The sequence below is a fragment of the Wyeomyia smithii genome, chromosome 1 (genome assembly GCF_029784165.1).
Source record: "Wyeomyia smithii strain HCP4-BCI-WySm-NY-G18 chromosome 1, ASM2978416v1, whole genome shotgun sequence".
Classification (NCBI taxonomy): Eukaryota; Metazoa; Arthropoda; class Insecta; order Diptera; family Culicidae; genus Wyeomyia; species Wyeomyia smithii.
The window spans coordinates 87,499,198-87,522,256 of record NC_073694.1 but is presented as its reverse complement, the minus strand read 5'-3'; the positions used below and the strand labels follow the sequence as shown (position 1 = coordinate 87,522,256).

The 23,059-nt window shown below is 41.5% G+C and overlaps 1 protein-coding gene across 6 annotated transcripts in view; it reads right to left on the bottom strand.

Moving 5' to 3' along the window:
• LOC129718034 (probable tRNA(His) guanylyltransferase) overlaps window positions 1-23,059 on the bottom strand; it is a 129,898-nt gene that overhangs the window by 42,796 nt on the left and 64,043 nt on the right. Inside the window, exon 3 of one of the 6 annotated variants that reach the window (XM_055668429.1) lies at window positions 1,874-2,399. The exons of 4 other annotated variants lie outside the window; for them this stretch is intronic. In XM_055668429.1, coding sequence (XP_055524404.1) covers window positions 2,185-2,399 — 215 coding nt within the window. In that variant the 3' untranslated portion in view covers window positions 1,874-2,184. Of the gene's footprint in view, window positions 1-1,873; window positions 6,008-23,059 lie in introns of those variants that run through there. One more of the 6 variants, XM_055668433.1, reaches the window with a different exon arrangement.

The following is a 23,059-nucleotide window of genomic DNA, read 5'->3' as shown; positions in this document are numbered from 1 at the left end:
TCTCACTAGGGCGCACAATTAAGGTCGCGTCCCTCTTCCGGCCTTGTAGATTGCCGGGCGGATTCTTCAGTCCTGGCGGTGGCTCTATAGTGGTTGCTTTTCCGAACTGGTAGTGAGTGGTGCGGTCTCGGCAAACCTTTCAAATAAAGAATAGGCCACACGTGGCACTGTGAAGCGACCGCTGCTTTTCGGTGAGAATTTGTGGCTTACCTCTAAATCGCACAGGTGCATAAACTATCGCACGCACTAGCTACCCTAGCTGAATGGGAACAGCTTATCTATCTAGGGAGTGGTGCGGTCTCGGCAAACCTTTAAAATAAAGAATAGGCCACAAGTGGCACTGTGAAGCGACCGCTTCTTTTCGGTGAGAATTTGTGGCTTACCTCTAAATCGCACAGGTGCATAAACTATCGCACGCACTAGCTACCCTAGCTGAATGGGAACAGCTTATCTATCTAGGGAAAGGAAATTTAGTGATCTTGTTCGAGATTCACATGCGGTTATCACCTTACACTTTTTCCTCGTACACGCGGAACTAATTAAAAGTAACTCCTACCTCCTCCACTAGCCAGACTAAAGTGAAGTATAGGAGCCTAAAGCCTGTATCAGACTAACCGTTGTAGCGGTCAACCGCTACCGTTCCGTTCTTTTTCGACCAATCAGAACACAGCGGTCGACCGTCGCTTGTTGTTGTTGCAAAAAATAGAATTATTTCTATTTTTGCCGCCAACCGTTCCCAACGGTTGGCGACTGCTGTCATTGCCATGGCGAAGGCAAACGTGCCTTTTCACACCTACACAAATTCACATTTAGAGACATGTCAAATAAAAATGTGTGCTTCTCTTTTTGGCACACACGACAGCCAGTCAAAACATTGATAGCACCGGCAACGCTGGTTGGCGATGTCAATTTTCGACCAACGCACACTGGCAAAAATGAATCCAAATTCCCACTAATTAAAAGCCGCTGGGTTGGATACCTTAAATATAGCATTTCTTATGTAAAATTGGTCAACAAATTGATTGGCGATGGTTTCATTTTGGACAGGGCACGGGAAATGGTCTTTTTCGCCTCTTTTCACCCTATTTTTGCGTATTTTTGGAAATATAGACCCTTTCCCGTGCCCTGCACAGAATGAAAATATCACCTATCGATTTATTGGCTAATTTTACATAAGAAATGCTATATTTAAGGTATCCAGCCCAGCGACTTTTAATTAGTGGGAATTTGGATTCATTTTTGCCAGTGTGCATTGGTCGAAAATTGACATCGCCAACCAGCGTTGCCGGTGCTATCAATGTTTTGACTGGCTGTCGTGTGTGCCAAAAAGAGAAACACACATTTTTATTTGACATGTCTCTAAATGTGAATTTGTGTAGGTGTGAAAAGGCACGTTTGCCTTCGCCATCGCAATGACAGCAGTCGCCAACCGTTGGGAACGGTTGGCGGCAAAAATAGAAATAATTCTATTTTTTACAACAACAACAAGCGACGGTCGACCGCTGTGCTCTGATTGGTCGAAAAGGAACGGAACGGTAACGGTCAACCGCTATAACGGTTAGTCTGATACAGGCTTAAGAGTCCTTAGATAAACCGTCCTTCGGTAACTTCGTTACCGGAACCTGCTTCGCGAATATCTAATCGCGCTGAAAGCACGAAGGTCAAAATTAGGCGAAGATCATCTTCTTCCCGCGATCAGTTATCATCTATCCCAACTGTCCCAGCCCAAAAGATAGAGAGGAAAAGATTCTCTCTCCCACTGCAAAGGTCGATAGACTTTCTCGGCTGGGTCAATCATCCCGTCGCATCAGCAGCATCGGTGGAGAATTAGCGCACTTGAGCACAGTGGATCTCATTTTTCAAATATTATGCCAATTACTATTCTGACTGTGGCCTTGCTTGCGGTGATTGAATCAAACGTTTTATTTGGAAAACCGTTTTTAAATATTTAAAGTGAAACTTTATTCGAAGCATGCAAATATTAAGTAACTAATATTAACAAACAATAATTATTATAAATTCTCTGTACATGTACTCGCTACACCAATATAATAATATCCGGATCTAGAATAATACACAGGAGCTAAAATCGACCACAGATAGCATTTTAAATTCTAAGATGGCGACTTCCGGTTTCTGAAAACAGCAGAATATTACCAAATACCACCCAATATGAGTTTTTCTTTAACCAGTATGCCGTTCAAAATCCAGAAATTGTCTCCGAATGCCATTATGAAATCCAAAATGGCGACTTCCGGTGTCGGAAAAACAGCGGCAAATGACCAAATACCACCCAATATGGGTATTTCTGGAACCGTAATGATGCACTGGAGCCACAAATCGACTCCAGAAAACATTTTGAATTGTAAGATGGCAACTTCCGGTTTCTGAAAAACAGCCTGAAATGGACGATTCCCATTAAATATTAGTATTTCTGGAACCAGAAAGATGACAGAAGCTAAAAATTGATCACAGACACAATCTTGAAACAGTCCAAAGTGACCAAATATCACCCAATATGAGTTTTTCTTTAACCAGTATCCTAAATACCATTTTGAAATCCAAGGTGGCGACTACCGGTTTGTGAAAAACAGGAGAGTTGTGTGCAAAGCCACGACCGCAAGATTGAAGTAGAATACTTTTACAAGAAAGATAACCCGGCTGCAATGCCAGTCATATTTTCTAGTAAATAAACGTTGACTAATCAGATCAATCGAATTTCGCGCTTCAACAAGGATTGACCATTTTCAATAATATAGTAAGTTGCTTGTCATGGTTGGGGCTTGACAATTTTTAAATTTTGAGTTGAAATTTTTTTGGATGTCGTGCTCATGATTGAACGAAAAGATAATTCAATACGTTTTGAGACACGGAGATAAAGTAAAATTTATAACTTTTACAAATTAAAAAATGTGAATTAACTCATTAGAAAATATTAACTCTTCAATCAAGTTTTTATTTCATCCCGAAAAGGACAATTTGTTGTTCATTTTAGTATCGAATAAGATGCCGATCACAACTTTGCGTTATCACTGACAGTGCGAATAAAATATTCCTTGTGATAAAATAAACAGTGAAAAGCTGATTGAACACTCAAAACAAGACGGCTCACGTGTTGTCAAAATGAGTCAACTTTTCATTGAATGCATTTACTAGTGCCCACTATCGCACAGAGACTGCATTTCACTAAAGTGCCTCACTGCATCAGCCGCTATCGATGCTGAGATCCGCTGCAACTAGTGCGCTATCCATAGCCATGCCACAGTTGTGGCCGCTATACGCTGCCATTGGTATCCACTGTCCCTGCATCAGCTGGCCCAGCTGCTATCGTTGCTGGAATCCGCTGTAACTAGTGCGCTATCCATTGCTACGCCACAGCTGTGGCCGCTTTTCGCCATCGCTGGTATTCACTGCACTGTTAGTGCTGCTGCTAAAGGAGGACGACTGCTGTTGTCGCTGTCTAGAACTATTATGAGCGGCTTCGGCTGAAACAGGCTCTTATATAGGCCAAATAGCATGTTTTAAATTGCAAGGTATATGATTCTGTCGACCGTGCTTGGGAAGCAATCATATAACGACCAATCAGAGGTCGAATTTTTCGTTTTGACAAGGCTTGACTATTTTCAATAGTACAATAGTGTGAATAAAAGAAAAACAAATATATTCTTTTGGGAAGAATCTTAGAAGATTTTCCAATCTAGTGCTGCAAGAACGAAGGAAATCCATCAAATAATAACCGATTTATCAGCATTTGAAATTGGACATATTTTTCACTTTTTTCGGTTTTAGATTATCATTTCACATCCCTATGTAGCCGAACTTCCTGAGAGAAGTATTCTACTTCAAAACAGCCTAAAATAAACAAATACTAACCAATACGAGTATCTCTGGAACCAGAATGATGCAAGGAGCTAACAATTGACCTCAGGCACCATTTTGAATTGCTAAATGGCAACAGTCGGAAATGACCGAATAATACTCAATATGGATATTTCCGTAAACGTGATGATGCATAGAAACCAAACATTGACCCTGGACACTATTATGAATTTGAAGACGACAACTTTTAGTTTCTGGAAAACAACCAAAAATACCTCCCAATATGGGTATTTCCGGTGTCAGATTGATGCCAGAAAGTCTGCTGATAATGACAGAATACCACCCAATATGTATATATTCAGAATTAAGGCGATGTACAGAAGCCAAAAGACGAGGATGTTGTCATTTCGATAGAACCAATCATTTCAAACGATTTGTTATTTGACTTTGATCATATCCTATGGCCGATTCGTCGTGCATTTGCAGACTTCAAACAAACCGCAAGGAATCAATGAACTTGGAACGTTCAAATAGTACGACACCACATTTAAATTATGTTGAGGCCACATATATCGATCAAAGCAGGTATAGTTTTAAATAGTCTTTGAATTTCTCTTCTTTTCATAACTTTTGAGCCACATATCAAATTATTATGAAGTTTATTTGTAAGTTTGAGAGATGACTCGTTCGTATGACACTAGTTATCTGCCGCTCCAAGCATAACTGTCCCAGCGTCCATATGGTTTGCACGGAATATGGGACAGTTATGCTTGGAGCGGCAGTTATGTTCAAATAAGTCATGTAATCTTTGAGATAATAGACTTTCGTTGTTTTATTAACAATTTATTACATAACGGTTGCTTAAGTTCGATTATAATCAAATGAAATGGGAACGTGTAGGGCAGCCAAACTTTGAAACCACGTGTTCAATCATAATTCATCAGTTAACCCTTAACTAGCCCGCTCATCTGATAATAATAATCAAATCGGTTGTGTAGTTTCTGAGATAATGAAGTTTCGTGATTTTCACAAGTCGGCACGTTACAAATGAAGTTACAGTTCGATTACAGTAAAATTCAATAGGGTCTTTTGAGGCAGCTAGACCATTCATTTGACACTAATTTTGTGGAAATCGGGTCGGCCATCTCTGAGAAAAGTGAGTGAGTCCAAGTAGTCTTCGGAATATGTTCCTTTGCATAGCTGGATTTCACATGTTTAAACATAACAGGCAAAGTAATAGTCCGATTGCAAAACAAATCAATAGGGTCTTATGGGGCAATTAGACCTTCCATTTGACACTGATTTTATGAAAATCGGTACAGCCATCTCTGAGAAACATGAGTGAGATTAAACAGTCTTCAGAACACGTTTCTTTTCATGACTTTTGAACCACAAGTTCAATCTTTATGAAATTCAAAACTAAAGGGTTTTTTAGGTAGCCCGTTCTTTTGAGAGACCAATTTTGTTCAAATTGGTTGGGTAGTTTCTGAGATATTGATGTTTCATGATTTTCACATTTTTAAACATAACCTCTAAACTAAAAATCCGATTATAATGAAATTCAATAGGGTCTTATGGGGCAACAAGACGTTTCATTTGCAATTAATTACATGAAAATCGGTCCTGCCATCTCTGAGAAAAGTGAGTGAGAATAAAAATCTGCACATACACACACACACACATACACACACACACATACACACACATACAGAAAATGCTCAGCTCGTCGAGCTGAGTCGAGTGATATATGCCATTCGGCTCTTTGGAGCACTTTTAACTTTCGGTTTTGCAACTGAAAGGAGAAAGGCAAAACATAACTTTATCAAAGTGACATGAGAAATATTTCACTGTTACTTCCAGCTCCTTTAGCTTGTTGTTGCCTTCCGTTCATCGAATAGGAGAGAATAATATTCCCCCCGATTGCATGGTTAACCATATCGGTCATCTTCTGCCTGTACAGACAGAATCCATTGAGGTCGTTAGGAGCTATCAATTTTAATATTTTTGAGTCTTTTTCGGCGGAGTTGAATGATGCATATTTCATCACACTATGGATGATCCACACAACTTCTTTCTCAAGTGTACTCCCATCCGTAACATGAAGCCGCATAGTTGGCTATGTCGATTGAGTAGACAGCTGTGGTTCATAAGAAACATCCCTATTTCCTCTGCTTGGAATGGCTTCAACCTAGAATTGAATGAAAAATGGACTTTTATTTTCGAAATAAAACCCTCTAAGCTTGAACCTTTGTGGAACAAGAAAATGGATTTAACATTTTAAAAGCCTATGATCATCAGTAAAACCTTAAGTTCATTCATATGTAATGCTCAATAAATCTTACTTTTGACGAAGAAGAAAACCGAAACTGCTGGTTACTGCTATATATGTTTGCGAGGACCTTATGTTTTGAAGTTTTACCATGATCATGAAGAGAGGCGATTCCTCGGTTTGTGAAGGTTACTTTCCTTCGATCACAAATTTTGCAGCAAACTTCACCTGCAGCCAAAGAGCGTTCATTAAAAATGATGTACGATTCGTAAAGCGACCCATTCGGGTCTTGCTTCTGCAATCAATTAGCATCAAAACGGGGTTTTTCCTGTAAAACATGTCTTTGAATAATTGAAAATAATATGTAAAGAGCTAAATATGCGCTTACCCATGTTTTGGAATTTAATCAAAACTAGGAAAAATAACAAAACTGGAGATTTACACTTCAAACACTTGAAATTTTTTACAACTTTCTAGTATACAGAGATGCCAGATATTTTTGATAAATGTCTGCAGCTACTCGCAAAAGCGGGAAAATCTGCCTAATAATAAAAAAGTCTATCCGTGATTCGAGAAAATTGTGCTGCGTAGCTGAAGTTTGCGAAAATCAGCACTCATTTTAAGAATGTCTGCCTAAATATCAAAAATAATCTGCACACGGACTCTAAAACTCTAGTCGTGAATCAGAGTTTCTGCCCGCCTGCTACGGCGGGCAGCGTGAAATATTTCAGACTATAATACACTCTTATAGGAAAGAACTGATAATTAACAAAATTGCTTGAAAATACTGATATTAAGCTCGCTGAAAACGGATGCAAGGCTATCCGCAAAATCCGCGCCTAGGAGCAGTGAAAACGCGCCAAATCCGCGAGAAACGCAAAATCCGCGAAAAACGCAAAATCCGCGCCGATTGTAACAACCCTGTACGGAGACGTCCGGGTATTCGAATCGGCTCAAATTTAGTCATAGGTCCGGTAATCTCGCGTGTGCTTTTTGCGGTGTTACAAAATGACTTCAGATCACGTTCTGATTTTCACGGTGGATATACAAAACTGGTTGGCGCGATATTTGTTATGATGAACCCGCACATCGAGCTAAGCGTATCGTTTACCAAAACGAAACTTGCTGCAAACCCTTCCCCTTCTCCAACATCCCAGTGACTTCTCGTGGAAGTGCAGAGGTGTTCTCGGCTTCCAATAAAGCGAGTGTCACGTCAACATATTCCTAAATACACTCCTTCATTGACCTGCATTCGGGTGCGGCCGGCGCCGGTATTGCCTAATACATATAAAGATTAGGGTCACCAGTTTTTACACATTGAGGATGCATGTTAGTCCCAAGCATCATCCGTTGGTTCTCTGTGTAATTACAGCTGATCTGGCAATAACGGAGTAGCAACCACGGGCGGTCAATCATGCTCATGCCAATGCTCATGCTCATACGTGTGAATGTGTTGGTAACTTCCTACAGTTCACTCTGCTTTTTCCAGAAAAAAGGGTAGCCCGAAAAGTCAAATAAAACATTAACGGTGTCAAAAGGATCGTTTGAGTGTAGCTACACCGCGAAAACGAAAACGACATCAGAGAGAGGCGCCAGCTCAATGACAGTTCAGTTCTGTTTTTGTCTGCTTCGTTTCTGTTTTTGTGCAAAAAAAAATCCTCACAATCGCTTCAATCGAGTCAGCGTGCGCATCTGTCACTCGTTTTGATGATTTCGTTGATTGTTCAAAAATATGTTCAAACTTGAGATGATTGTGTTAAATATATTAAATTTCCATATTCAGTACAACCCTGCATTCGGGTCATGTGCATTTGCTTGATCGCTAGAGAGAATATGTGTGTATGCGTAGAGTAGAATGTAAAGAAGGATGAAAGGATTAACAATCGCTTGCGCACTAGGTTCAAGATAGATGAGTACCCAAAGTGTTTCGGTAGTTGGTATCTCGAGGTTGTGTTACATAGTAAGTAACTACAACATAACTCTGAAGATAGTTATTAAACTTGGTGCTCTGTGGTGCCGTTTATAGCTTGTATTAATTGAGTTCTTATTTTTTAATCTATATGCTTGGGATTCCCCAAGCTATGAGAAAGTCCCTTGTCTCTTTTCTTTGCTGGTTCGTTAGAAGGTTTATGTGCTGTGGGTCTCTTTGATGAAATTTATCAAACATAAATCCTTTGTAGCGGACATTCTGTGCCGAACACGCATCAGTACTGGACGTGTTTGGTGATCGGTCCGATAGAGTATAAAACAAAAGACGTGTGAACAAGTGTTGGCATTGTTTGCCTGGTCGAGTGAAATAAATCCGGGTTCAAGGTCGTTCCTTTGTGCAACTGTTTCGCATCGTGACTGCCAGCTGGTGCGTAAGCCGATTTGGCTGCTGGCTGGATTGTGCTACAGCAGTGGACGAGACACAAACGAGGAAAAAGAAGAAGCCATCAGTGTCAGCGAGTCGTATCGCTGTGTGGAGTGATCTCACACCTGGCTCGCTGCTGGTGGCTGTTTGGTGCTGCTGTATTGGTGCTGCTGGCTGTAACGGCTGCTACTTCGAACGATCGGCGACCAACCTTACTGGAAGGGAGAAATAAAAAGGTACGTGTTCTTGTCAGCGCTAGTGCGCTAGACTTAAGATGGATGTAGATCCCTCGCCTCCCGCGCCACCATCCCCGAGCCCCTCTGACCCTGACCCTTCTGTTACCCCCTCCCCTGTTCATTCTTCAGTCCCCCCTCGCCCCAGGCTTTACCCAGACGGAGCCCAGGGCAGCTATACTGTTTATTTTCGGCCAAAGGCAGGACCGAAATCGAAAAAGTTGAACCTCTTGCAGATTTCTAAAGACCTGACGAAGGAGTACAAGGGCGTGACCGAAATTTCCAAGGTCCGGCCTAACAAGCTCCGTGTCGTGGTCGGTAACCTGAAAGAGGCCAACGATATAGCTTGCTCTGAGCTCTTCACACGCGAGTATCGCGTTTACATACCCGCACGAGACGTGGAGATCGACGGTGTCATAACCGATTCGAGTCTGTCCGTCGAGTGTATACTACAAAGTGCCAAAGGGTGCTTTAAGAACAAAACGTGTCCCGAAGTAAAGGTGCTCGACTGCAAGCAATTGCGGTCAGCATCGATCATCGGTGGCAAAACAGTATACACTCCGTCAGACTCGTTTCGAGTTACGTTCGCCGGGTCTGCACTACCAAGCCACGTCTCGATCCACCGGGTTCGTCTCCCTGTGAGGCTCTACGTGCCCCGCGTCATGAACTGCCTGAATTGCAAGCAGTTAGGCCATACAGCCGCCTACTGCTGCAATAAGGCACGTTGTGGCAAGTGTGGGGAGTCTCATGCGGAAGATTCTTGCAGTGTTAACGCTGAAAAGTGTATTCACTGCGGAGAAAATCTGCATGAGCTCTCGACATGTGCGGTGTACATGCAGCGCAGGGATAAAATAAAACGGTCTCTCAAAGAGCGTTCAAAGCGTTCCTACGCTGACATGCTGAAGAAGACCGTTACCACTTCTCCCGTTACTTCGAACCCCTTCGATCTGTTGCCCTCTGAGGAAACCGATTCTGACGATTCACCAGCGGGAGCATCTTACGCCAATCCTGGGGAGTCTAGAAAGAGGAAAAGTGTTTCCTCTCCTAAACTTCCCAGAAAAGGTCCTAAGATTTCTCAAAGTGAAATGAAGGTTACAAACAAACCAAACAGTGCTGCGGAAAAACCGAAGCAAACTCCTCCTGGGCTGGCAAATTTAAAGTCCCAGAAGGAGTTCCCAGCACTGCCAGGAACATCTAAAACCCCAGTTGCTCCTTTTACACTCCCAGTTGATGAAACAAACTCTGGATTAGTGAAATTTTCTGACATTGCGGACTGGATTTTTGAAACTTTCAATGTACCCGATCCAATTAAAATTTTTCTTACAGCATTCCTCCCAACAGTTAGATCATTTTTGAAGCAGTTGACTGCCCAATGGCCTCTCCTTGCAGCGATTGTATCCTTCGATGCCTAATTCAACTGCGTATATGAAGGATTCTATCTCTGTCTTACAGTGGAATTGTAGAAGTATTTTACCAAAAATTGATTCGTTTAAAGTTTTGATAAATAAAAACAAATGCGATGCATTTTCCCTTTGTGAAACTTGGCTTACTTCAAATATTGATCTCAACTTCCATGATTTTAATATTATTCGCCTTGATCGAGACACCCCATATGGAGGAGTACTTTTAGGGATTAAAAAGTGCTATTCTTTCTATCGTATTAACCTCCCCTCGATTCCAGGCATCGAAGTTGTCGCATGTCAAATGACAATACAAGGTAAAGAGCTTTGTATTGCCTCAATATATATTCCCCCCAGAGCACAGGTTGGGCAACGGCTGCTCTTTGATTTAATAGAACTTCTTCCCTCGCCACGTTTGATTTTGGGAGACTTCAACTCTCATGGCGTGGCTTGGGGTTCCCCATACAATGATAACCGCTCCTCTTTAATCTATAACCTTTGCGATGACTTCGACATGACTATTTTAAACAACGGTGAAATGACACGTATCCCGAAACCTCCAGCGCGCCCAAGCGCTTTGGATCTATCCTTATGTTCGACGTCGCTACGGTTGGATTGCACATGGAAGGTAATCCTCGATCCTCACGGTAGCGACCATCTGCCTATTCTTATTTCAATTACTAACGGGTCAACTCGCATGCGACCAATTGACATTCCGTATGACCTCACACGAAATGTCGATTGGAAGTTATACGAGGAAATGATTTCAAAAGCGGTCGAGTCGATTCAACATCATTCACCACTTGAAGAATACAACCTCCTCGCGGGCTTGATTCTCGACGCCGCGTTGCAAGCCCAAACGAAGAAATATCCCGGCGTAACGATCAAAGAACGGCCTCCCACTCCGTGGTGGGACCAAGAGTGCTCCGATGTCTACACGCAAAGATCCGACGCGTTTAAGGCCTACCAGACGGGAGGTATACCTGGCGACTATTTACGGTATTCGGAGCTTGATACCAAGCTTAAAAGCTTGGCTAAAGCAAAGAAACGTGGATATTGGCGTCGGTTCGTGAACGAGACGTCGAGGGAGACATCGATGAGCACTCTTTGGAACACAGCCCGAAGAATGCGGAATCGCGTAACGGTCAACGAAAGCGAGGAGTCTTCAAGTAGGTGGATATTTGATTTTGCCAGGAAAGTATGTCCGGACTCTGTTCCTGAGCAAAATATTGTTCGCGATGCGTCTCCGGGCCACGACGCGATAGAATCACCTTTTACGATGGCAGAACTTTCAGTTGCCCTCCTGTCCTGTAACAATAACGCGCCTGGATTAGATAGAATCAAATTCAACTTGTTGAAGAATCTACCCGGCAATGCCAAGAGGCGCTTGTTGAACTTGTTCAATAAGTTCCTGGAGCAAAACATTGTACCGCAGGATTGGAGGCAAGTGAAGGTGACCGCCATCCAAAAACCAGGGAAACCAGCTTCTAATCACAACTCTTATAGGCCGATTGCAATGCTATCCTGTATCCGGAAATTGATGGAAAAAATGATACTCCGTCGTTTAGACCACTGGGTCGAATCAAATGGTCTACTATCAGAAACTCAATTTGGCTTCCGCCGTGCCAAAGGGACGAATGATTGTCTTGCGTTGCTTTCAACAGATATTCAGCTGGCGTATGCTCGTAAAGAACAAATGGCGTCTGCGTTCTTGGACATTAAGGGGGCTTTTGATTCCGTTTCTATTGACATTCTTTCGGGTAAACTTCACCGACAAGGATTTTCTCCAATTTTGAACAATTTTTTGCACAACTTGTTGTCCGAAAAGCACATGCATTTTACGCATGGCGATTTGGCAACTTTTCGCATTAGCTACATGGGTCTTCCCCAGGGCTCATGTTTAAGCCCCCTTCTTTACAACTTTTATGTAAATGACATCGACGAATGTCTGGCAAATTCATGCACGATAAGACAACTTGCAGACGACAGTGTAATCTCTGTTACAGGAGCCAAAGCTGCCGATTTGCAAGGACCATTGCAAGATACCTTGGACAATTTGTCTGCTTGGGCTTTACAGCTAGGTATCGAATTCTCTCCAGAGAAGACTGAGATAGTAGTTTTTTCTAGGAAGCATGAACCTGCTCAGCTTCAAACACAATTAATGGGTAAAACGATTTCTCAGGTTTTGGTACACAAATATCTTGGTGTCTGGTTCGACTCTAAAGGCACCTGGGGTTGTCACGTGAGGTATCTGATGAAAAAATGTCAACAAAGAGTGAATTTTCTTCGTACAATAACCGGACAATGGTGGGGAGCCCATCCAGGAGACCTTATAAGGCTTTACCAAACAACGATATTGTCTGTTATTGAATACGGGTGTTTCTGCTTCCGCTCCGCAGCAAACACACATTTGATCAAACTGGAGCGAATACAATATCGTTGTTTGCGTATCGCCTTAGGTTGCATGCAGTCGACCCATACGATGAGTTTGGAGGTTTTAGCTGGAGTACTACCATTGAAAAACCGCTTCTGGAGCCTGTCTTCTCGTATTCTAATCAAATGTGAGGTCTTGAACCGTCCCGTGATTGAAAATTTTGAAAGGTTAATCGAACTTAATTCTCAAACCCGTTTTATGACATTGTATTTCAATCACATGTCCCAAAATATTAACCCTTCTTCGAATATTCCAAATCGTGTCGACTTATCAAATACTTCTGATTCTACTGTGTTTTTCGATACATCCATGATAGAAGAAACTCGTGGAATCCCGGATCATTTACGCGTGCAGCAGATCCCTAAAATTTTTTCCAATAAATATCGAAACATCAACTGCGACAATATGTACTACACTGACGGATCACTTCTTGATGGGTCCACTGGCTTCGGTATCTTCAATAACAATTTAACCGTCTCCCATAAGCTCGATAATCCTGCTTCTGTTTACGTCGCAGAATTAGCTGCAATTCAGTACACCCTAGGGATTATCGAAAAAATGCCCACGGACCATTATTTCATCTTTACGGACAGTCTCAGTTCCATTGAGGCTCTCCGATCGATGAAAGATGTTAAGCACTCTCCGTATTTCCTGGGGAAAATACGGGAACATCTGAGTGCTTTATCCGAAAAATCTACTCAGATTACCTTAGCGTGGGTCCCTTCTCACTGCTCGATACCGGGTAATGAGAAAGCGGACTCTTTGGCTAAGGTGGGCGCAACAAACGGTGATATTTATGAAAGACCAATTGCCTTTAATGAATTTTTCGCACTTGTACGTCAGAATACGATCATCAGTTGGCAAAATGCTTGGACCAGAGGGGAATTGGGAAGGTGGTTACATTCCATAATCCCCAAAGTATCGACGAACCCGTGGTTCAAGGGGTTGGATGTAGGTCGGGATTTCATTTGCGTGATGTCCCGGCTTATGTCCAATCACTATAGATTTGACGCGCTCCTCCGTCGTGTTGGGCTCGGGGAAAGTGGTATCTGTGCCTGTGGTGAAGGTTATCACGACATAGAGCATGTGGTTTGGTCATGCCCTGTACACCGTGACGCCAGGTCTAAATTAATAGCTTCCCTGCAGGCCGAGGGTAGACAGCCGGCTGTTCCTGTTCGTGATGTCTTGGCGAGCCGTGACCTATCCTACATGTCCCTTATATACGTTTTCCTGAAATCCATCCACGCCCCAGTCTAGTCCCGTTCCCCTCCGTCTACACCCAACAAAACGACAAGAACACGTTTGAACCTTAAGCACAAAACCAGCAACCAGACCCCGCACAACAGAACCAGGACCCAAGGACTACGAGCCTCTGTCCCAACTCACGACATCGTGGCTCAGCAGAACGAATCCATACATGCCATTCGACGATTATCAGACGACCATTGAACAACAAAACACTGATTGGAAATCCCATGCTAGTTTTAAGTTAGACTTAATTTCAGCTCGTAGTCGGCAGCGAGGATAAAAAATTTGCTTTAGTTTTTAAGTCATCAGATATAATTGGCGCCGTTAAACATTAAATTGTATTTGTGCCGTGTCAAATAAATGTTATGTGAAGAAAAAAAAAAAAAAAAAAATCCTTTGTATATCACAACACCGTTAATATCACATATCAAAGGAAGTTTGTGCTGTGGGTCTCTGTATAGAGATTAATCAAACAAATTTCTCTTTCCACTCTTAATATCACATATCAAGGAAAGTTTGTGCTGTGGGTCTCTGTATGGAGATTAATCAAACAAATTTCTCTTTCCGCTCTGAGGGCAGTAAAGTTAGGTTATCAGTCTGGAATTACCGGAGGGTAATCAAACGTTATTTTTCAACAGGGTTCGTTCAACAGATTGTCATATCGGTTGAATATTATAATATATTTTTGAGTAGCGAAAGTAGATTCATGGTTTCAGTTTCCGTCTGTGCAATTAGGAATTAGTAGTTCCGATAATATTCTATGAATTATGTGAGGTTACAACAAGTTCTGTCTACCTTATTTTCCATCGATCTTCGATTGATCCATTACTTTCAACGGGGTGGATAGAATTTATTGACAAGAAATGTGGTTGGAAACCGATAGATTCATTAAAGGCATATTAACAAGCTCGAAATAAAAAACAATCCAGTCTATGTGTCGCTTCCGCACAATGCGCTTCAGGCTTACAAATAAATGTTAGGAGTTCAAAACAATTTCACTTTTACAATGACAGGCATCAGCAATGTTTTATTGTTTTTGGGTGGTTGATGCAAGTGCTTTTAGCAGCGCTTTCAAGGTAAAAGTAAAAATTTATGCAGATTGTTTCCGATATCAACTATACCATCATTGCCTAGTGAGTTTTTTGTTTGACCTAGGGTAATCGCACAGAACAGATATGCAACTTCGAACAAAACTCTGCAGCAAATCGGTGCCCAAGCTTTCGCATTCATTTTTTGCTGTTCCATCCTACATTGATTTTACAGTGCATCGTTCGAACAGTTCGCTCCAATAGTTTAAACATGCACCAAAAAACTATTTCAAGTTAAGACTGGACCACATTCAAGAGATCTTTAAAATGGAAATTCAGTAACAATTCACAATCAACGTCAATAGAACAAATTAAACTAAAAGTCTTTCAACCATTCAAACATTGCTTAACAAATTTCCTTGGATCGTACACCTCACGACTGTTGAGACTATTTTAACCTGTTAGTTGATTTACTTGAATATTTCCGTTGGACTTGGAAACCGAATTTCTCGACCAACGACAATATTTTTTTCTCGTACCGTTTTTTGTACCTAACATTGCTAGAAATGCATATCAGACGCACTGTACCAGCACTGCTTACGACATTAGGTACAATGTAAAAAAATGATTGTCGTTAGTCAAGATATTCAGTTTTCAACTTGGGCAACAATGAAATTCATTAAAAATATATCTACATAAAAACCGTTGCACGTATGCGGGTGGTACTGTACGTTTATCATGAAAAGGCACCCTCGCTATACCAGTACCGGGGAGAACAAAGGATTCTCTCGACGAAAAAGCGGCGAGAGCTCATACAATCCTTTTGTTGATTGAATGGAATATAAGCGTAATGAAATTTCGAGTGTAAAATGCGCTCTCTCCACCGCTAGATATCGATACTTAAAATATAGAGATTTTGTCTCGTTTTTGGTTCTTCAGTTGAACAGATGTTGTAATCGCTCCATTATTCATCTCAACAGCTTGGTGCACCTATATTTATCTTATTTCTCTCATTTGTCCAATTCACCGTCAAATTTCTACAAATTTTTGAAAATAAATCTATTTGCTTCTTGATTTTCTTAAGTGGCTAAAAGTTTTGCGTTGAAAATAAGGTAAAATTTGACGATAATTGATCAAAAAGGCGTGATGAGATGAATATAGGTACTGAGATGAATATAGGAGCGGTTACACTATATGAGTTTTACATCTAGGCTGTGGGTGTCATAATTATTACTGTTCTTACTTTATGCTTATTCCTATTTCTACATCATGTTAGGAGATGGTTATATATTATTTTACTAAAAAAAACTCCAACATATTTTACAATACATGTGGAGAGATATTAACTTCACCGACAATTTCAAATAATAAATAGAAATGCAGTTAATATCAATTACATAGTAAAAGCACAGAGAACAGACGTTCATCTTCTTTTCAAAAGATGTGTAAAAACTTGCAACCGTCATTTACCACTAAGTGGTAATGCTCCCGCTATGCGGCGCTTTTGTCACTTACAAACCAAGCACTGATATCGATAAAATATCGATACAGCAATATTTATGCAGTGTAACTGGGGCACCACAAGACAGATGCCGTTAGTGTATTAACGTATTTTGACTCAAATTTGTACACACGATTTTCAAATTTCTTTATATGAACATGAATGTCTGTTCTCTGTGGTGAAAGTTCATATTTACTCGTTAATTAAAAATAAACTATACAATAATTCTAAATTTATGATTGAGCGACATTGGTCAAAATATTGATATGCAGGCTTTTGATAAAGTGAGAGCTTTCGTAAAAACGCTTAAATCACCAAAGCAAAAAAAGTTAGCACATTTACGACTGCATTAGACTGGAAATAAACCAAAGTGGAAAATAGAACAGAAATAATTTTCTTTCAGAAATACACTGGGGTCGCTTTTTACGCGGGTTGTTTTGATGCGTTTTTTTAAACGAGATATTTTTACAATAACGCGGATTATTTCTACTCGATTCGGAAGATTATTTGTAAGCGGTATCAAATAAGTTTAGTATAAATATATCGAATCTAAACCTTTAAATGCGGTACAACCAACCGCGTAAAAAGCGACCCCTGTGTATTTATTTCAAAAATTATCTTGAAAAAATAAATGCCGGATAAATTTACATCGACTACGATACTCTCTATATTTCATTTCATCCCAATGACATTTCTTGTCTGGTTCACGATGACATTCGTGAGAATAAAAACAAAGCCAGCTGGCGCCTCTCTCTCAGGTGATATGACCTTGATACCACGAACCGCCTGATATCAGGTGATATGCGGTGTAGTGTGAACGGGGTATAAAGGCCTAAACACAGTGGATACGTTGCGGCTGCGTTTGCGGCAATTTGACAGTTAGCCTATACATTTTCTGTCAAATTAACGTCAATGCAATGCAAACGTATCCATTGTGCTTGAGCCTCAAGAAGGAAGGAAATATGTGGAAATACTATTGCGTTATTCATTCCGCACATTTTGACAATTGCATATGAGAGTTCGCGTTGGTGCGAGCCAAGTAGCTGACATCTTTATCTGGCGATATTGTTGAACCCTTATACCCCGTTCACACTATACCGCATATCACCTGATATCAGGCGATTCGTGCTATCGAGGCCATATCACCATCCATATTACCTGATATCCCATACAATCGAGCTGTCAACAATAATAACCACATTTCAAGCAGTTGGCAACACGGCCAACAGACATTTGACGCAACCCTACAAATTTCGAAATTCGCGATGCATGCGAAAAACAGGGAAGGAAATATTTTTGCTATTTTCATCCCGCACATGTTGACAATTGCATATGAGAGTTGCTCTTGTTGTCTTGTTTTAGCATAGACCTGTTTTTGTTTTCTTCTCTTTTCAACTACCAAAGCAAATGTCAAATCATATCAGCTCACTCTAATGTGAACGCTCGAGGTGATATCCGATATCATCTGGCGATATCAGGTGATATCCGGCGTAGTCTGAACAAGGCATAAGCCTGTATTGGTGAGATCTGGTGTAGAAAGCTCTATACAATCGAGCTGTCAACGGATATCACCTCGGCTACATGCTACCGCGGATATCATGTTTGAAAACCAATAATAACCACATTTCCAGCAGTTGGCAACACGACCAACAGACGTTTGACGCAACCCTACAAATTTCGCAATTCTCGTTGCATGCGGGAAAAAAAAAAGAAGGAATTATTTTTGCTATATCCATCCCGCATATTTTGACAATTGCATTAGAGAGTTCGCGTTGGTGCGAGCCAACTAGCTGACATCTCTATCCTAATCCCATTGCTCTTGTTGTCTTGTTTTAGTTTTGACCTGTTTTTGTTTTCTTCTCTTTTCAATTACCAAAGCAAATGTCAAATCATATCAGCTCACTGTAGTTTGAACGCTCGAAACGATATCCGATATCATCTGGCGATATCAGGTGATATCCGGAGTAGTCTGAACAAGGCGTTAGTGCTTTTATCCTGCTAACAGATATCAGGTGATATTTGGTATAGTCTGAACTAGTAATGGGAAACTTATCGATACTTATCGATAATATCGATAAATGCTGGTCATCGATATTATCGCAAATTTTTCGACGTTAACGATAATTATCGATATTTAAGGGTGAGCACAAGTCAGTGCGGTAGGCTACTGGAGGAGACCCAAAAGAAGGAGACCTCACCTACCCTACCCCAGGAGTTGCTTTTGCCGCTAGGTATTTGTTGAGTGCTGCTATTCGACAAGATTTAGCATTGTTAGGGGTGGTGTAAAGGTTCGCCTCGGGTGTCACTGAGTTTCTGAGAAATAATGGTAACTAAAAAGGTATTTATAGTTTTTAGTTTCCTAAGAACAGATGAATTCGACAACTTAGTACTGGAGTACTTTGAAAAAATATCCAAACTTTTTGCACCATCTCATAAAAAGCAATGATACGAAATTGTAATAAAATGCATTTTCGTTGGCTTGCCAACTCTTATAATGTGATGGGCATGCATAGAGTTCTCCAGGTGCGTTTGTATTAGTGCGATGTTTACGATTTATTTTTTGTTAGCTGTAAGAATTTTTTGTCACCTGTGAGAACTGTCATCTGAAAGAGAGCATAAAAAACTACCGAGTTTGATTCACACTCTCACAAATTTCAATATACAGTGCTACCCGCTTTACGTCACCCGACTACCCGACGTGTGTCAAAGTGTACATTTTTGCAACGCATAGAATGTTTTAGGCAACTTTATTGTCTATCTAAAATACTTCATTTAAAAAAATCTGAGATCACCAATATTTTCTAAAATCATTTTTTGTTTTTAAACTTGTATTTTTTGCAGAGTAGGATCTTTAACTCATTTTTTTATATTTTTGAAGGTAAATTCAGATAATTTTTACTAAGATATATTGATTCATAAGAAAAAGGTTCAAATACAGTTAGGTTTTCTTACGCGGGGGATACATCCCTCGTGAAAAAACCATGTTGATTCAGAAATTCGCTTAATAAACCGCTTTAATTAAAAAATTCGCGTAAAAAACCACAATAATTTGAAAATCTGCATAGATAACCTTTTAGAGAAAATCCGCGTGAAAATAATCTGACCTTTTGAAATGTTAATCCAGATAAATTTTCAAACGCAAGTTTGCAAAGTTGCTTGGTTTAATAAGACCTTCACACCCACAATCTTCGATTGAATTCTGATAGAGTGCTGCAAGCTCAAAGAAAAATAGTACCCAACAGGGAAAAAACCGCCAAAATCAACACCCATACTTAATAAATTCATACCTCGATGATTCCTTGGCGAATTTTCAAGCTTTGGCTACCAATGAACCCGAAATAAATTCTGATTTATTGACAACATATAAACCTAAGTGTGAAGAAGGCTCGCCGCCATAGGGAAATCACCCACTGCGTTGGTTACAGCCTTTGACTGCAACACGTCTTACCTGTTTGACACTCGCTCACTTAATGGCGTGATCTTACTTTCCCGCTTTCCGTTGAATGACGTTTAGCGGGCAAAGAGAGTAGGTGGTATATAGAGTGGCGCCGTGTAAGTTGGCTTGCCCGCCACACATCCCCCCTCTTCTCTACAGAAAAAAAAATTACAAAGCGAGGCCTAATACCCCCATGCTTAACGAAAAGCACTCATCGAAATTATGCTATTTGGTGCACATCGTCCCGTTACTACACTTTATGCGAAAGCTATTAAAAGCTTTGCGAAAGTTAAAGCAAGCAGGAATGTCTTACATGATGTCTTGATTTGTTTGTAAAATTTATTTCATTTATGTTACCAGAACAACCGGCGCCATGCACCTCCCCTCCACCTTGATCAATAATCGCACAACATTGGTAACGTATCCAAGGACGATATCAGTGCATGAAATATAATTAGTATGCCGTGCGTTCTCTAATACTGCAACCTAACAGAAGTCAATTCATTTTCACAGAAGACTCTGAAGCAAGAAGATGTCAATTACTTTGCTGCAAGATTTCTAGTGAAGTTTCAAATCAAAGAGGAAGTCTCATTCCGAGTCGAACAACCAAGCGCATCGGTTGTGTTTATCGGCCGTCTCGATATATTCGCAAAAAGTAATCGAACAAAAGGCATCGCTTGCCCGGTCCCGGTCTAACGAGTGCTGTGCAGTGCCAAATAATTCCGCTTTGAAGGTCATCCGCTATTGTTTGCTTTGTTGCTGCGTAGCTGAACCGATCGTTTCGGTATTTAGCTGTGTTGAAGACAACCAGAGCTACAAACAAAGAAGAAAGTGTAAATCCGCACAGCTGCCGGCTGCCGGCTGCTGCACCCAACGATTACGTGACCACATTGTCGAAGACAACTTGAGCATCGCTCGAAATCAAGAAAAGGTACGTGTTTCTTGTCGGTGTTAGGGCGCTAGCCTTAGCACAATGGAAGTCGATCCTCCGACACCGAACCCTCCTGACCCTGTCCCTCCTGCTCCTTTCCCCGCTGTTCACTCTTCAGTTCCCCCTCGTGCCAGGCTCTACCTTGACGAAACAGCAGGTTCACGTTTCGTTGTATATTTCCGGCCAAAAGCAGGACCTAAGTCGAAATCCCTGAACATATTACAAATTTCGAAAGACCTGACGTCACGCTTCAAGGCCGTGACTGAAATAATCAAGGTCAGACCAAATAAGCTCCGTGTTGTGGTCAATGACCTGAAACAGGCCAACGATATAGCTTGTTTCGAGCTCTTTACTCGGGAGTATCGCGTATACATACCGGCCCGAGACGTGGAGATCGACGGCGTCGTGACCGATCCGAGTTTGTCCGTCGAGTGCCTCTTGAAGGATGCTGTAGGCTGTTTTAAAAACAGCAGCCTTCCTGAGGTTAAGGTATTAGAGGTTAAACAACTGCGATCTGTGTCGCTCGTCGGCGACAAAAAAGTATACACTCCGTCAGACTCGTTTCGTGTCACGTTCGCCGGGTCTGCATTGCCGAGCCACGTCTTGATCCACCGGGTTCGTCTTCCTGTGCGCTTATTTGTGCCCCGTTTAATGAACTGCACCAATTGCAAGCAGTTAGGTCACACAACCGCCTACTGTTGCAATAAGGCACGGGGCGGTAAGTGTGGAGAAAACCATGCCGACGATTCCTGTAGTGCGAATGCTGAAAAATGTATCCACTGCGGGGAGAATCAGCATGAGCTCTCCACATGCGCGGTGTACATGCAGCGCAAGGATAAATTGAAACGGTCTCTCAAAGAGCGTTCAAAGCGTTCTTACGCTGATATGCTCAAGAAGACCACGACCACTTCTACCATAACAGCGAACCCCTTTGATCTGTTGTATTCAGATGAAACCGACTCTGACGAACCACTAGAGGGAACTTCTTTTGCCAATCTTGGGGAGTCTGGAAAGAGGAAAAATCTTTCCTCCCCTAAGCTTCCCAGAAAAGGTCCTAAGATTTCCCAAAGTGGAAAGAACAGTACAACCAAAACTTAAGGTGCTACGGAAAAACCGAAGCAAACCCCTCCTGGGCTTGGCAATTTGAAGTCTCAGAAGGAGTTCCCAGCACTTCCAGGAACATCTAAAACCCCAGTTGCTCCTTTTGCACATCCAGTTGACAAAACAAATGCTGGATTGGTGAATTTTTCTAATATTGTGGACTGGATTTTCGAAAATTTCAATATACCTGATCCAATTAAAAACTTTCTTACAGCGCTCCTCCCAACAGTTAGATCATTTCTGAAGCAGTTGACTGCCCAATGGCCCCTCCTTGCAGCGATTGTATCCTTCGATGCCTAATTCAACTGCGTATATGAAGGATTCTATCTCTGTCTTACAGTGGAATTGTAGAAGTATTTTACCAAAAATTGATTCGTTTAAAGTTTTGATAAATAAAAACAAATGCGATGCATTTTCCCTTTGTGAAACTTGGCTTACTTCAAATATTGATCTCAACTTCCATGATTTTAATATTATTCGCCTTGATCGAGACACCCCATATGGAGGAGTACTTTTAGGGATTAAAAAGTGCTATTCTTTCTATCGTATTAACCTCCCCTCGATTCCAGGCATCGAAGTTGTCGCATGTCAAATGACAATACAAGGTAAAGAGCTTTGTATTGCCTCAATATATATTCCTCCCAGAGCACAGGTTGGGCAACGGCTGCTCTTTGATTTAATAGAACTTCTTCCCTCACCACGTTTGATTTTGGGAGACTTCAACTCACATGGCGTGGCTTGGGGTTCCCCTTACAATGATAACCGCTCCTCTTTAATCTATAACCTTTGCGATGACTTCGACATGACTATTTTAAACAACGGTGAAATGACACGTATCCCGAAACCTCCAGCGCGCCCAAGCGCTTTGGATCTATCCTTATGTTCGACGTCGCTACGGTTGGATTGCACATGGAAGGAAATCCTCGATCCTCACGGTAGCGACCATCTGCCTATTCTTATTTCAATTACTAACGGTTCAACTCGCATGCGACCAATTGACATTCCGTATGACCTCACACGGAATGTCGATTGGAAGTTATACGAGGAAATGATTTCAAAAGCGGTCGAGTCGATTCAACATCATCCACCACTTGAAGAATACAACCTCCTCGCGGGCTTGATTCTCGACGCCGCGTTGCAAGCCCAAACGAAGAAATATCCCGGCGTAACGATCAAAGAACGGCCTCCCATTCCGTGGTGGGACCAAGAGTGCTCCGATGTCTACACGCAAAGATCCGACGCGTTTTTGGCCTACCAGAAGGGAGGTATACCCGACGACTATATACGGTATTCGGAGCTTAATACC